Source organism: Perca flavescens, chromosome 14 (assembly GCF_004354835.1).
Source record: "Perca flavescens isolate YP-PL-M2 chromosome 14, PFLA_1.0, whole genome shotgun sequence".
Lineage (NCBI taxonomy): Eukaryota > Metazoa > Chordata > Actinopteri > Perciformes > Percidae > Perca > Perca flavescens.
In genome coordinates, this window is record NC_041344.1 from 21,425,964 (window position 1) to 21,439,056 (window position 13,093).

Consider the following 13,093-nt stretch of genomic DNA (forward strand, 5'->3'; position numbering starts at 1 on the left):
TTGTTTTGCTGACTTTATTATCAAGTAATACATCTTAGCAATAACCCACCACCCACTCTGAAACAAAATATATAATCATATCATATATAATATAGAAATGTAAAGTGCATCATAGTGCAAATACATATGAGTACTAGTTCTTTTCATTATGAGCTTACAACAGTTACTAGCCCCTTGACTAGAATCAGTATGAAACACATGGTAAATATCATGTTTTTGTTTTACAGTTGCTTTGGAATACATTCTCCACATCCACCCAATGTATCTTCTGTTTACTGTGTAGCTCACAGCTAGTATATGTTATGAACTTGGGGTTTCAGTTTCAAACTTTAAGAGTCAATTTCCCAAATCATCAGAGAAAACTAAAAAGCATGCGTGATATCCTAAAATATTACATAAAGATTTAATTGTCATCCACTATGACAAAAAAAAAGATTTGATTGTGGTCATGGTTGCCAATATGTGCTTACATCCGAGCTTTAGAACCTTTACATGTTTCAGTTTACACCTGTGTTACTTTGGCATACAAACACAGACATTTTCTTTGGCATACATAGTTGGTTTAAAATACCGATGCTAGTTTTTAGTCATCCAGCTGGCAGAGGCATGCCACCCCACGGTTAATCCAGTGTTTCTGTGGCTTGTCAGAGGGCAGCTCGATGGACAGGACGTAGTTGGTGGAGTGGCCGGTGGTGGACAAGGTGCCTCTGCGGGCGCTGGTTTTGTAAACAGGACAAACGTAGATGTTTTCATGTTTAAACTTAGCCATTTCCCCTGGTTTCAGCTTGATGATGGGCAAAGAATCAAAGAGGATCTTTGGGAGGGACTCTCCAATGACCATGTTCTCTCTGTCCCAGCGCGCCCCCTCCATGTAAAGACCCTTAACATAGGCCCCGTCCTCTGGTTTCTCATCAATATGGGTCTCATTTTTGGTGACCTGGAACACAACTCAGAGCATGAATATCCACCCTAAATATATCCCTGTTATTATGAAACTTGTATGATTGAATATGACCTGAAACGCTGAGAAAGGTTGGCAAAATCATTACATGCCTCAAATTCAAAGCCAATGAAGTCTATAGGGATGGTGTACTTCCTGGCAAAATTCTGAGCCACTCCAGTGAGAAATGACTGGGTGAAGTAGAAGCCAGAGACCCAGAAGACTGTAGGTGGGCCAGTATCTATCCAATCCTGTCAAACAGATATCCAAGCATATGCATAGGCATTAGTATATTTTTTGGAAAAATCCAATATAATCTATTCTCTATACAACCAGTGTTGCTTTACTACAATCCAAATGTTATAGATCAGTTTTTAAACAATTTCAAACAATTTCCCTGACTGTACATATGCTATTGGACTTGAACTACCATGTGCTTCATTTATCTTGCAAGTCATATTACAATGTTACCTTTGCTCAAGGACTGTATAACCTATAACAATTATAATTCTTACTTGTAGGAACTTCAGCCTGGCTAAGAGATCAGTCACGTAGCTACCCATTGGCTTGAGAGAGGGGTATGACTTGGCTGCCCACATAGCGGGCAGCTTGCCCACCAGCATACTGTTGAAAACATTCTCAAGTTCAGCAGACATAACGATCTGGCCTTTCAAAGCTTTGCGGAGGTTTACCAAGCTGACGCGCACCACATGAGTGAGTCTGTTGAGAGGGGGAAAATAATGTAGTCAAGCATTAGTTGTAAATGATGCCATCAGTGTGTCCTACACAAACTGATCAATGATCATGAGTTATTGGTAAATAAGGTTTGTCTTTTCTAATATGAATATTTATTGCATAGCAGCCCAAGTTGTTTATACCTGTTAAAGCGGATGATTTCCTGCCTCAAAACCGTATTCATGGACTCCTCATACATGACTGGGTATTTATCTATCACCATTTGTATGTCAAAGTCTGCTGGCAGCTTAGACAGGATGTCTTCTGCAAGCTCATCTACTACCTCCTGCAACACAGGCGACAACACATAGCTTGAATATAAGTCAACACGTTTGCAAGTAATGTTTCCTCAGGGAAATAAGTGTAAGCCGAGAGGGTGAAATTAAAGTGATTCACACAACAGGCAGTGCAAACCTGAGGAGACTTGGCCCCGCCGCCTGTCTGCCTGGGCAGAGTCAGCAGTACTCCATCCAAGAGCTGATTGGTCTCTTGATTATCCTTTGTGATGTCAGCGTTGCTATGGAGTCCGAACACACAAGGATCGGCACAAATTGGAAGACTGCGAATGTAGTTAACATACGTCTGGAATGAAGAAAATAATTGATCAGATAGGATGATTAAAGCAGTACTTGAGTTATAACCCAGTGCCTCCCAGGCCAAACATGATCAAGGTTTCATTCCAGACGCTCCATGATTGAATGATTAATCCTCCTCTGGGTAACCTGCGGAATCTGCTGCTTTTGTGTTTATTTGAAATGCAAGCCTGTATGTACTTTGGCCATAACGATATCAGAAGACAGCTGCTTTATGTCACGTCATGACTGATAACAATGGATATGACAGTCTTGCGCTGTAGCAATAATTAGGAATTGACCAGCGTTCTGACAGTACCTGATAGGGGCCATGAGCTGGGACATAATACAGATCTCCCTCACACAGGTGGTAGCCCTCCTGCTCTATCAGGTCCCAACTGTAGAAGATGGACAGAAGCGACAACAGCAGACGCCTGTCTTTGTCGTCTGTCACCCTGCCACCATAGTTGCACTCACCTGAGAAAAGAGAGAAAAGACATGATTATTAAAGCAAAAACAAAAGTTGGAAGTGCAAGCACAATGTTTTGATGTTAATTGTGAGGTTTTGTCAAGTTTGTTTAGTGATTATATAAGTGACATGTTACTATATACGCATGTTATATATGCAAAGAGAGAGGGAGAGAGATTTGTGATGAAGGCCATTCATTTAAAAGAATAAAAATAAAAAAAACCTGCCCAGAGGTTAAGGTTATCCACCCGGTTACATCAGCCTGTGATTCAAGGGTGACCTACTTACTCAAAATATCACCTTTGAGTTAAATAATGCCCTGCTGTGTTACAACTATGGCGTTTTCACCTGTAAGGTATGTGAGGGCCTCCAGTGGAACCTCATCATACTCATCCAGGAACATCTGGATCTGCCTCATACTGATCCTCAGGTCAGACTCGTTGAACTCATAAGGAATATTCCAACCTGAGAGAAAATGGACAAACAACAGCAACAGGATTGTTTTACAATCAGAATAATGGTACAACAAAAATATTAAATAATCACAAAAATAAATCAAAATGGAAACCGTACTTTACAATAAGCCAAGGTAAAAATAAAATAAAATACATCACACAGGTCCAACAGTTAACTACAGCTAATATTCCTCACCCAGAGGTCCAAAGTTCCTCCTCTCCTGTACTAGGGCGTGGAAGAAGGTGAGGCCAAATAGGAACTTCTGCCAAGTGACCTGTTTCTTGGAGCTGTCAAAGAAGTCAGGGTCAGAGATGGGGTGACTCAGGTAAGAGCGCAACAGGTTGGCTCTTATTCCTTTAGGAGGCTCATTGGTCATCTTCAGCCCATTCTGCAGGATACTGACTGGGAACTTGTCAGATGGATAACTTGTTAACCACAATCTACGGGAGAAGAAAAGATACTTGCTTTATATACTTTATCGGTTTCTTCAGACAAAAACACATTTCAGTTAAACTCACTGTGTAGTCTGTTACCTAAAGCTAGGGTGTGTGTTCTCTGGGGTGATGGTTTCCTCACAGATCCTGTCCAGAGCAGGCATCCAGCTGGTGGCCAGGTGGCAGTTCTGCAGGACCACCCAGGTGCCATCTTTGATGCCTTTGATAATCATCTGTGCTGCGATGGGTCCTTGTCCCTGTCCAAGAGAAATGGTTTGGGTCTTGCTGCCCCCCATTTCGAGGTCATCGGCAAACTTCAGCAGACCTGCAGAAACAATGCAATACTCTATTAAGGACTTTTTGCACCCAGACATAAAACCATGAGCCACTTTTGAACCAAGTTTCCTTTTGTATTTAATTCTATATTATAATTTGAATATATGGGTTGTGTGTAAACGTGTATAAAGGTCACAAGTCTTTGATTAATCACCTGCCGTTGGATCAGACCCTGGTGACAACACAAAAATGAGAGGAGAGCAGCAGTTGGAGTCTTTGTAACTCCCTGCCAGGTCAAAGGTGGGCGGTTCAATGTAAGCCTGTCCCATGTTATTCACGATGAAATCCTGCACTGCTGGAACCATTTTATCTGGCCTGAAGCACCTGATTACTACCATTCTGTCCATCCCTTTCAAGGTATTCCACTGGTCGGGTAACTGGTCCTCATGGGGCTTCCCTGAATCATAGAGCTTCTTCCATTTTGAGACGCTGTCTCGGACATGTTCAAAGAAACCATCCAGGTTTGGAAGTTTGGACGCCCTGACGACTTCAGACCAAGATTTGTCAGACAGCCAATCTGGAGCAGGGTTTGGGTAAGGGTTATCTAAAGCAATGCCACCTGTTAGAAGGAAGCGCCAGACTTGGTCGTCAACCTGGCCCTTACCCTGCATGATTCCTACAGTGAGCAGCAGGGAGAAAAGCAACTTATCCTTCTCAAAAAGCGAGCGGCACACATTATTGTAGATGCTGAGGGTAAAGTGCTCAACAATATTGTTGATCCTTTCAGTCACATCGTCACTCTTTAAGCTCTGGGCAATGGAATACAGGTAGAGGTTGATGAACCAGGTCAGGGAGTACTGGTACATAGGCTCGATGTTTGCTAATTCTGAGATACAGAAAAATAAAATGGAGGAGTGCTCAGCCACAGGACGGTAACCCATGCGAGTGTCATCAATCTCTTTCTCTGTGACACTGGCGATTTTTTGCTTCTTTGAGATCTCCTCAGAGAGGATTTTGGAGGATGACAAGATCTTAATGGCGGTCTCATCCTCCAGGATGTTCCCCTCAGAGGAGGAGAGCACTTTCAAGATCTTATCCTCAATTTCCTTCAGCTGCTTGTTGTTGGCAGCACTCTCCAGAATGAGCTGGTTCTTCTTCTCTTCCAGCTCAGGTTTCTCTTTGGCTGCTACAATCCCTAAAAGCTGGTCCTGTAGGCCTTGTGGCGTGATCATGAAGTTCAGCAGACAGACTTTGACAGCCACCTCTGGGAGGTAGTGAGGGTTCCTCAGCCCAGTTGTCATGTAGAACAAGAAGTCTTTAGAATATTCCACAATATTCTCCCCTATTTTCATGTACTCGACACCCTGCTGTTTAAAGGTCTGCTTCAGCAACACAGGTTCAAGTACCGGATCAAGCTCCTCTCCAATGTTCTCCAAAAGAACTGGGGTTCCGAACTGGATGCAGTTCTCCAAAATTCTTACATAGTTTCCATCAGATAGTTTGATGACAGCAAGTTTATTACCCTTCTCCATGTTCTTCACCCACTTGTTGGCTTGGCCTTGAGGGTCAATCATTAGGGGCCATCGACGGGAGTTAAACACAATGATGCCGTTGTCTGTGGAGAAGGAGTCCACTGGCAGTCCAGCAATCTGCCATGCCCTGATGGACACCTGGTTACCCAGAGTGTTGCTGAGGGTTAAGACCTCAGAGCAGGGGATATTCTTCTTCTGGCACAGGATATGCCACTGCTCCTGGCACTCCATACGGTAGTCTACCGTGAATGCCCCAAGGTAAGATACAGTTCCCGAAGAGAGGAGGATGTCACCTGTCAGGTTGGTGTATCTGCAGAAGGGAGATATAGTACCAATCTGATTAATATCAAAGTTCAGGTACACCACACATCATGACTAATAGTTAAGATTAATATACATTATTATAGGTTTGTTTTGATACCTAACCCCGAGTAGCCTTGCGGCCTCGGTCCACCTGTCCTTCTCCCCACCCAGTCCTCCAATCAGCTTCTCTGCCCTGATCAGCTTCTGAGAACACAATTCAATGTTGTCCTCCAGGTCTTTCTTCTTGGTAATCATGGCCGCCAAGTCATCATTCAGGCTCTGCAGTCTGTCTTCAACTTTTTTTAGCTCAGCTCTTTTTACAGTCAGCATTTCCATCTGTACAGCCAGCTCATCCTCAGCCAGCTTCAGTCTCTCCTTCTTGGGGGCTACCACTTTGGCTACACGCTCATACACTTCCATTGCTCGCACCCATTTACAGAGACCCTCACAAGCCGAGGAGACATTTTTGATGATAGAGGGCTGGAACTCTGGGTTGTCGACAAACTTGTCTCTGATTTTCTTCATGTACGGGGCAGGAATGTTGTCTCTGTCGTAGGCTTTGAGGCCTTCCAAAAACTTCAAGTCTCCAAGGAGTTTCTTTGAGGGGCCCCAGAAGTCCTCAATCATCTTACCTGCAACAAATTTATTGGAAACAGCAATGGTGTTATTATATTTTATATTGAGCTGAATATTTTCTTTCAAAAGTGCAATATAAACTTTTGTCAATGAGAATGAGCGACGCCATATAAAAATCATTCTTTCAAAGCTGTGATCTTACCTGAGCCACTCGGATCAGGCTTTCTCTCAGGTTTGATGCCCTTCATGATACAGATGGACTCCATGACTAGCTTGACCAGACCTGGTGGGTTCTGCATAGATTTAACTACCGTAATGTCTGCAGGTTTTAAGGTGTCCAAGGCTGACAGGGCAGCCTCCAATGCAGGCATTGCTTCTGCCAAGTCTCCCTCACACTCTTCCTGAAAGACAAACAATCCTTGTCTAAATATGTAAATGGATGCAAACCAAAATACTGCACTTCTTGAAAACAACTGGTGGATATATTTTAGAATTAAATATTTGAAAACAACATAAACTATGGACATTTTTGCAATGGCAAAATGAGTCATTGCTGTTGAAATATCTGTAAACCTTAATAGCCTGGGCTGCAGCTGCTGCGTCATTCGCCACTTTCTCATCAGCAGACACAAGTTCCTTCTTAGCATCCACCTCCACTGTTTCCCCCTCTATCTTAACCATCATCTTATCTGTCTCAGCTGAGGTCTGGATGAGCTCTGGCTGCAAGGCAGTCAGCTCCTCCTGCATCACAGACACCTGTGGAAATAGTATGATGTGTCAATACTATTCGTATGGTCAGAAAACCAAAGTGAAATTCAAAGTAATATTGTTTGCCAGGGTGCAACACCTGAGATGCAGCGAACTCCAGTTTCTGGAGACCAATGATATAGCGGTTCCTCGCAGTATCCACTTCATTCCTCTTGGCATTGAGCAGAGTCTTAAAGGTGAGGATGAGTTCAAGGTAGGAGGTGGGCGTGACATAGTTGTGTCTCCTCAGTCTGGCGAAATACCTTTCAGACATATTTTTGACACTTGTCTGAAAGGTCTTGCACATCTCCACCACCCTGAGATCGCAGAAAAAAAACGTAAATGTGGGTATACTACACAGTGAAAAATGCAAATTAAAGGGATACTTCACCGATTAGCATTAAGCTTTTTATCAGTAGAAAGACGGTAGTATTTTCTGCTACGGAGACCAGCACCTGAGCCTGCAGTCTCACTCTATGCTGCTAGCCGGGTAAGGGGACATCCAAAGCGGTGAAATGCGGAACGAGGGCAGGAGAATGAGCTAGGTGGAAAGCTGACGCTAGCCGGCCACCTGTCTCATCCATCCTGCTTGCAAGTGTCCGCTCATTAGACAACAAACTGGACTACATCCAACTTCAATAAAACTCCCAATGCGAGTTCATTCTACTACATAAATGACCCAATTTATATTCATCTTTCCAGCGGTGAAATAGCCCTTTAAGTATATGCTACAGTCAAGCAGCTAGAATTAGTACTACTTTTTGCACCCTTCTTATGTCCTTACTCCAGTCTGATGTTACTTTCCATTTCCACATCCTCAAGGAATTTGTGGGCCACCATCTCCAGAGCATCATTTGGCCAAGCATGGAACCAGTCAATGGTGCAGCAGTTGATAAGGGAGGGGAACATCCTAAGACGGTTCCTAAAGGCATCACCAATAGGACTCATTGCTGTTGAATGCAACAAATCCCAGTTAATTACTAAATCTTCAATTAAAAAAACAAACGAAAAAGGGCATGTAAAAGTGCCTACCTAGCACAATGTGAAGGTTAGCCTTCACACGGTCAATGAAGAAGTTGTACATTGAGAGCGGAGTGGCATCAATCTTTTTTCCCTCAAGCCGGGCTATTCCCTGTACTTTATCTATGATGTCAGCACGTTCGTCGGCAGCAAAGATGTTTGGCACGTCACCAGTGTTAAGCAGCATGTTGATGTCTTCTAACATAGCTTCATCCTTAATTTGGCTGTCGTTGAACAGGAAAACCAGGTTCTTTCCCTCGATGCCTGCTTTAAGCATAATCCGCTTCAGGTCATCACGCCAGTCTGACATGCTGTAGTTCTTGGTCAACTCAATCTGGAACAGGACGTAATCGTTGATATAGGTGCCCAGCTTAGTGGTGCTCTGACGCCCTGAACCACCAATGCCGACGAGCAGAAGGTGGCCATTGTCTTGTTTCAGCACACGGCAGATGCGGGAAATGTGCTCAATGGCAAATTTGAACATTACAAGGGGCATTGGTGCCTTGCTGCAGTTGTTGTATTCATTCAGGTAGAACTCCATCACTTCTTGTAAGGCACACAAGTCTGTGATTTCATCGTAGGCCTTAACGTCAGAATCAGGCTTGCCATAGTCCCCGAAGAACAAGCTACGGATGCTCTCGTCCACTACATTGCCATCTGTGCTTAGATGGCTAAGGAGCTAGACAACAATAGGAGAGATTTAGGATTAAACACAATGTACAGTTTTGAATCTATATCATAACACACTACACAAAGCAGCAGCTTCTTTCACAGTTTGTGTATTGAATCTGCTTGTGATTGCAGTGCTGTATAGGTGGACATTTTTAGATTTGTACTTTGCCGCTAGCACTTGGATGCAGAAGTAGTTATTGAATGACAAAATATATCTAACAGCAGAAACCCTTTAAACTGATTTCGACCCAAATCTACTAAAGTGATCTTTTTGCAAATAGCTTTTTATCTATTTAGCCTGGGAAAACCCTGACGAACTGCCGGCAAATTTGAGATTTGCTCTGCAAGTCAGTTTGGCCAAGAGCCCATTCAAGCCCATTTTCCAATTTTTCCAAATCGAGGCACCAATCACAACCATTGAGGCGGGCTTTACACGATGACGATAGCGCAGCGAGGCAAGCAGCTTTTTGTTTACATTCAACATGGCGGCCACCGAAGCGCAGCAACCCGTTGATGTTGCTGTTGCTGCCACTCTCAGTTACAACTGAGAAGGGTCTGGTGTAAACCAGGCTACTTTTATAATCATAATTTGTTATATAAAATGGCAGGACTAATAAACTATTGTTTTGACTTTACTAAAATAATAATTGTTAAATGTGTGTGCGGACACTAATCAAACATACCTTTTCCACGTTCTGCTTAAAGAAGTTTGAGGTTCTCTCTTTGACAATACCAAAGAATGTCTCCCTGTCTTCACTGTCAATGAGTCGGTCATAGAAAACCCGGTAGACCTCATGGATCCACAGGCGGATCAGTTTGTTTCCGTCCTGACATAAACAGCCAACATACATGGAAGAGATGCATCAATTCAGAACAATTAACTTAAACATTTCACTATCGTCTCCCCTCTTACCTGCATGTGGGTATGTGGAGCCAGGAGCACACCCCGTATCACTCGAGCAAAGTCCCGCAGGTTGAAGATGTAGTGGGACTTAGACGGGGTGGGGAGGAAGCTGTCCATGGTATCATTATAGACTGCCATGGTGGCCTGGACCATGATCTTGCCTAGCCTTGGGTGTAACACAAAAAACTGTATTTATTTCTGACAAAGATAATTGATTTAATTATACCACTGTTTGACATTCTAATACATATTTCACAAGTTACCTGTAGAAAGAGGCATCAAAGCCCTTGCTGAAGTGCCAGTCAGTGATGGAGCTGAATATCTTGGTCAGTGTTTCAACATCAAAGGAATCAATTGAGATGACATTCAAGTGGCGGGTGAAGCGGCCTAGCATTTAAAAATTTTTGTCAGTTTCATCTGCGGCTTTCTTTTGATGAAATTACTATTATATATATATAATATATATAATATATAATTATTTCTACAATACCTGTAATGTCATTTTTCCCACCACCAGGAGGCCCCATTGCAGACATAAACAGCACGTCCTCTATGTTTATTCTGGAGGTGTCGGCCTTGTCATACCAGTGACGATGGTCAATCCACTGCCTTAACAGCTCGATTGGGGGTTGGGCACCGTAGATTTCTTTAGCTGGCATGTTCAGATCATCTATGTAGAAGAGATAACAATCAATTTGTATGTAAAAAGACTATCAAACACTCAATGATCCAATTTTAGTCCAACAGTGTGGGATTATAGCCTCGTGAGACCGTCCTGATCTCACGAGCTCCAGTTTTCCACTCGCAGATCAGTCTGGCATCTTGAGATAGAGAAAATTTGGAGCCGTTCGCCAAACGACCGGGCCAATCAGCGTTGGTTTTGAGGTGGGTTAGGTGGTGATAGACAGATGGTTTATCCAATCAGCCAACCAGTATTTTCAGACAGCGGTAGCCCTAATTATGTTAGCCACTCGCTAATGCTTTTTTTTCTCTTGGATCCTTCTTTTGGAATATGGTCCAGGAACTTGAAATGGTGCCTTTTATTCCTAAATTCTCGTTACACAAACGGCAAATCTCCTTTACCGACATGTTGCTTGCATGCTGAGCTAACGAGCTATGCTTTGCCTGCAGCAGCAGGGGCGGGCTTGTGGTTGTATTTTCTTACGCTTCGTGGATCTGATTGGTTGATTTGGCCCGTCTATCACCAACATAGGTGATAGACAGATGGTTCATCCAATCAGCTAACCAGTATTTTCGCCCCTTGCCAAAAGTTCTCCAACGAAAAGTTCCCCGATGGATATGCCGAGCAAATGCGAAGCAATCCATCTGGCGGAGTCAGGTTAGTGGGATTATGCTGTATTTGGGTCCATCTTTACCAACATAGATGATACACTTCTTTCCCATAGGAGGTCCAAACACGCCCTTCCTTCGTCGGTCCAGCTTGGCCATGATGATGTCTTGAGTCTGATTTGCTGAGGTTCGGGCTGAGAAGTTGATACAGTTTGGTGTGTACTGCTCTTTAGGCAGCTTTACCAAGAAGCTTTTGTTGATGACAGATTTGCCAGTGCCAGTGGGCCCAACAAATAACATAGGTATCTCATGTGCCAGGTAGGTACGCAGGAAAAAAAGCTGACGTGCCGTCTCCATGGTTGGGATAATGAGGTCTGACACCTGGTAAGGAAAAGCATAGTTTCAGCGAACATGGAGATTTACAGTGGCATCTTTAGCAGCAGTAGTAACCTCTGTGGCATAATCATACTCACATTGGCTGCAACTGGAATTACATTTTCTTCATTTGTAATTGAATCAGTCCATATATTCCACTGTCCTTGTCCATCCTTATGAAAGTAGTAGTCGTAGACAGTGCCTGCAAAACAAGTAAACATGAGGCATTTCTAATGTTAAACAGGCAGGTTTTTAACTACTATAGTAACTGCATATGTAAATAAATGTGTGACCTCTCTCAGGGAAGATGTTGTTCTTTTTGAGTTTGATACTCTTAGGCCGAGGGTGCTCATCGTCCATGCCCATGATCAGATTGCGGTAGAAGACATCAAACTTCTTACGGCTGTTCCCAGCGATGGTCCCACCCACAGTCCATACAACAGCAAATATAAACAAACCCTGCAGCCACATGGTTATCTGCTGGCTGGACATCTGAGTACCATCAGCTCCGGAGGCAGAAATTTCATCTGGGTATAGACAAGACCGTTAACACACACACACACACCCACAGACACACACACATATATATGTATAAATTATCAATTAAATGAAATTCTTACTAACCCATAAGGCAGGTGTACAACTTCATTAGACTGGAAGCCAAGTGAATGGGAGATGTTTGAACCACAAAGCGACACTCTCTATCTATAAAGTCCAGACAGGGCTGAACTAGCCAATCAAACAGGTCCACTATCTGTGAGACAAAAGATCAAAGAAGCAGGTATAAGACATATCACATGACACCTTTAAGGACATAAAAAACAACAAAAACTGAGCATCAATGAGCCAATTAGAATAAGCATGTTTGTAATGTCACCAGTTCTCTATGTTCAGTGCTCAGGCTTTCAGGCAGTGTGTTCATGTAGGAATCTCTGAGAGGGGACCAGCCCAGCTGCTGAGGTTCCATGTAGATCATACCACACCTTCAAGCAGATGGTTACATTCAAAAACCACAATACAGTAACTTTCGAAACGTGTGCTTTCTCCGTGTATATATATATATATATATATAGTAAAGTTGCTAGCGTCGCTTCTGTCTGTGCTGCTTACCTACTGACAGTAGCCGGAGAGGCTTGCTCCAGGTCAGCAGCCTCAAAGATGAGACTCATCTTGCTACTCATCTGGATGATCTCGCCACTCATCAGACAAAGCTAGCAGAGAACAAAGTGAACAAGACAGAGGCAAAGTCTGACCAACCAGTTGACTAACTAATTGCTAGCATTTAACACCCAGGATTTTAACAGAAGTACATAAAAAAAAAAACTACAGTGAGGAAAGCATCAAAGTGGCCAGTACCTTCTTGTTGTCATCCAGCACAGTATTCATGTTCTCGATCCAGACAGCATCAATGGGCCCATCAAAGATGATCCACTGTCGATTATCTGAAGTGTTGATGGCCTGATCCCTGTAGGAGGTGGCCAGCACACCATCAGACCACTCATGGCTGACTGGATCAAAGCAGCCATACAGCTGGCCCATGGTGATGGCCTTGGGGTTGATGATGCAGTAATCCACTGCAAACTCCTCCACCAAATTGTCTGAAAAAGTGGAATGAGAGAGAATAAACTCTTATGAATAACAAATAATTCAAAACTGAAATAAAAATCATATCTTTGTTAATGGCTTGCTAGGAACCAACGTATGGTTAAAAAAACATGGTGGCAGTGGCCCGGGTTGGCTCAGTTGGTAGAGCAGGCGCACATATATAGAGGTTTACTCCTTGACGCAGTGG

The 13,093-nt window shown here is 43.3% G+C and overlaps 1 protein-coding gene across 5 annotated transcripts in view; it reads right to left on the reverse strand.

The window, feature by feature from the left end:
- The window catches only part of dnah3 (dynein axonemal heavy chain 3), a 30,004-nt gene continuing 16,911 nt past the window's right edge, over nt 1-13,093 (reverse strand). For all 5 annotated transcript variants that reach the window (XM_028596796.1, XM_028596799.1, XM_028596800.1 and 2 more), the window contains exons 37-63: nt 12,658-12,899; nt 12,412-12,512; nt 12,179-12,284; nt 11,926-12,055; nt 11,595-11,828; nt 11,400-11,503; nt 11,013-11,307; nt 10,127-10,306; nt 9,900-10,023; nt 9,646-9,802; nt 9,416-9,559; nt 8,073-8,739; nt 7,825-7,990; nt 7,141-7,357; nt 6,867-7,049; nt 6,496-6,694; nt 5,836-6,349; nt 4,097-5,724; nt 3,706-3,931; nt 3,368-3,612; nt 3,065-3,181; nt 2,567-2,724; nt 2,090-2,257; nt 1,819-1,961; nt 1,456-1,660; nt 1,054-1,191; nt 1-937 (exon numbers count right to left, since the gene is read on the reverse strand). In XM_028596796.1, the coding sequence (XP_028452597.1) occupies nt 584-937; nt 1,054-1,191; nt 1,456-1,660; nt 1,819-1,961; nt 2,090-2,257; nt 2,567-2,724; nt 3,065-3,181; nt 3,368-3,612; nt 3,706-3,931; nt 4,097-5,724; nt 5,836-6,349; nt 6,496-6,694; nt 6,867-7,049; nt 7,141-7,357; nt 7,825-7,990; nt 8,073-8,739; nt 9,416-9,559; nt 9,646-9,802; nt 9,900-10,023; nt 10,127-10,306; nt 11,013-11,307; nt 11,400-11,503; nt 11,595-11,828; nt 11,926-12,055; nt 12,179-12,284; nt 12,412-12,512; nt 12,658-12,899 (7,145 nt within the window). In that variant the 3' untranslated portion in view covers nt 1-583. The remainder of the gene's footprint in view (nt 938-1,053; nt 1,192-1,455; nt 1,661-1,818; nt 1,962-2,089; nt 2,258-2,566; nt 2,725-3,064; nt 3,182-3,367; nt 3,613-3,705; nt 3,932-4,096; nt 5,725-5,835; nt 6,350-6,495; nt 6,695-6,866; nt 7,050-7,140; nt 7,358-7,824; nt 7,991-8,072; nt 8,740-9,415; nt 9,560-9,645; nt 9,803-9,899; nt 10,024-10,126; nt 10,307-11,012; nt 11,308-11,399; nt 11,504-11,594; nt 11,829-11,925; nt 12,056-12,178; nt 12,285-12,411; nt 12,513-12,657; nt 12,900-13,093) is intronic.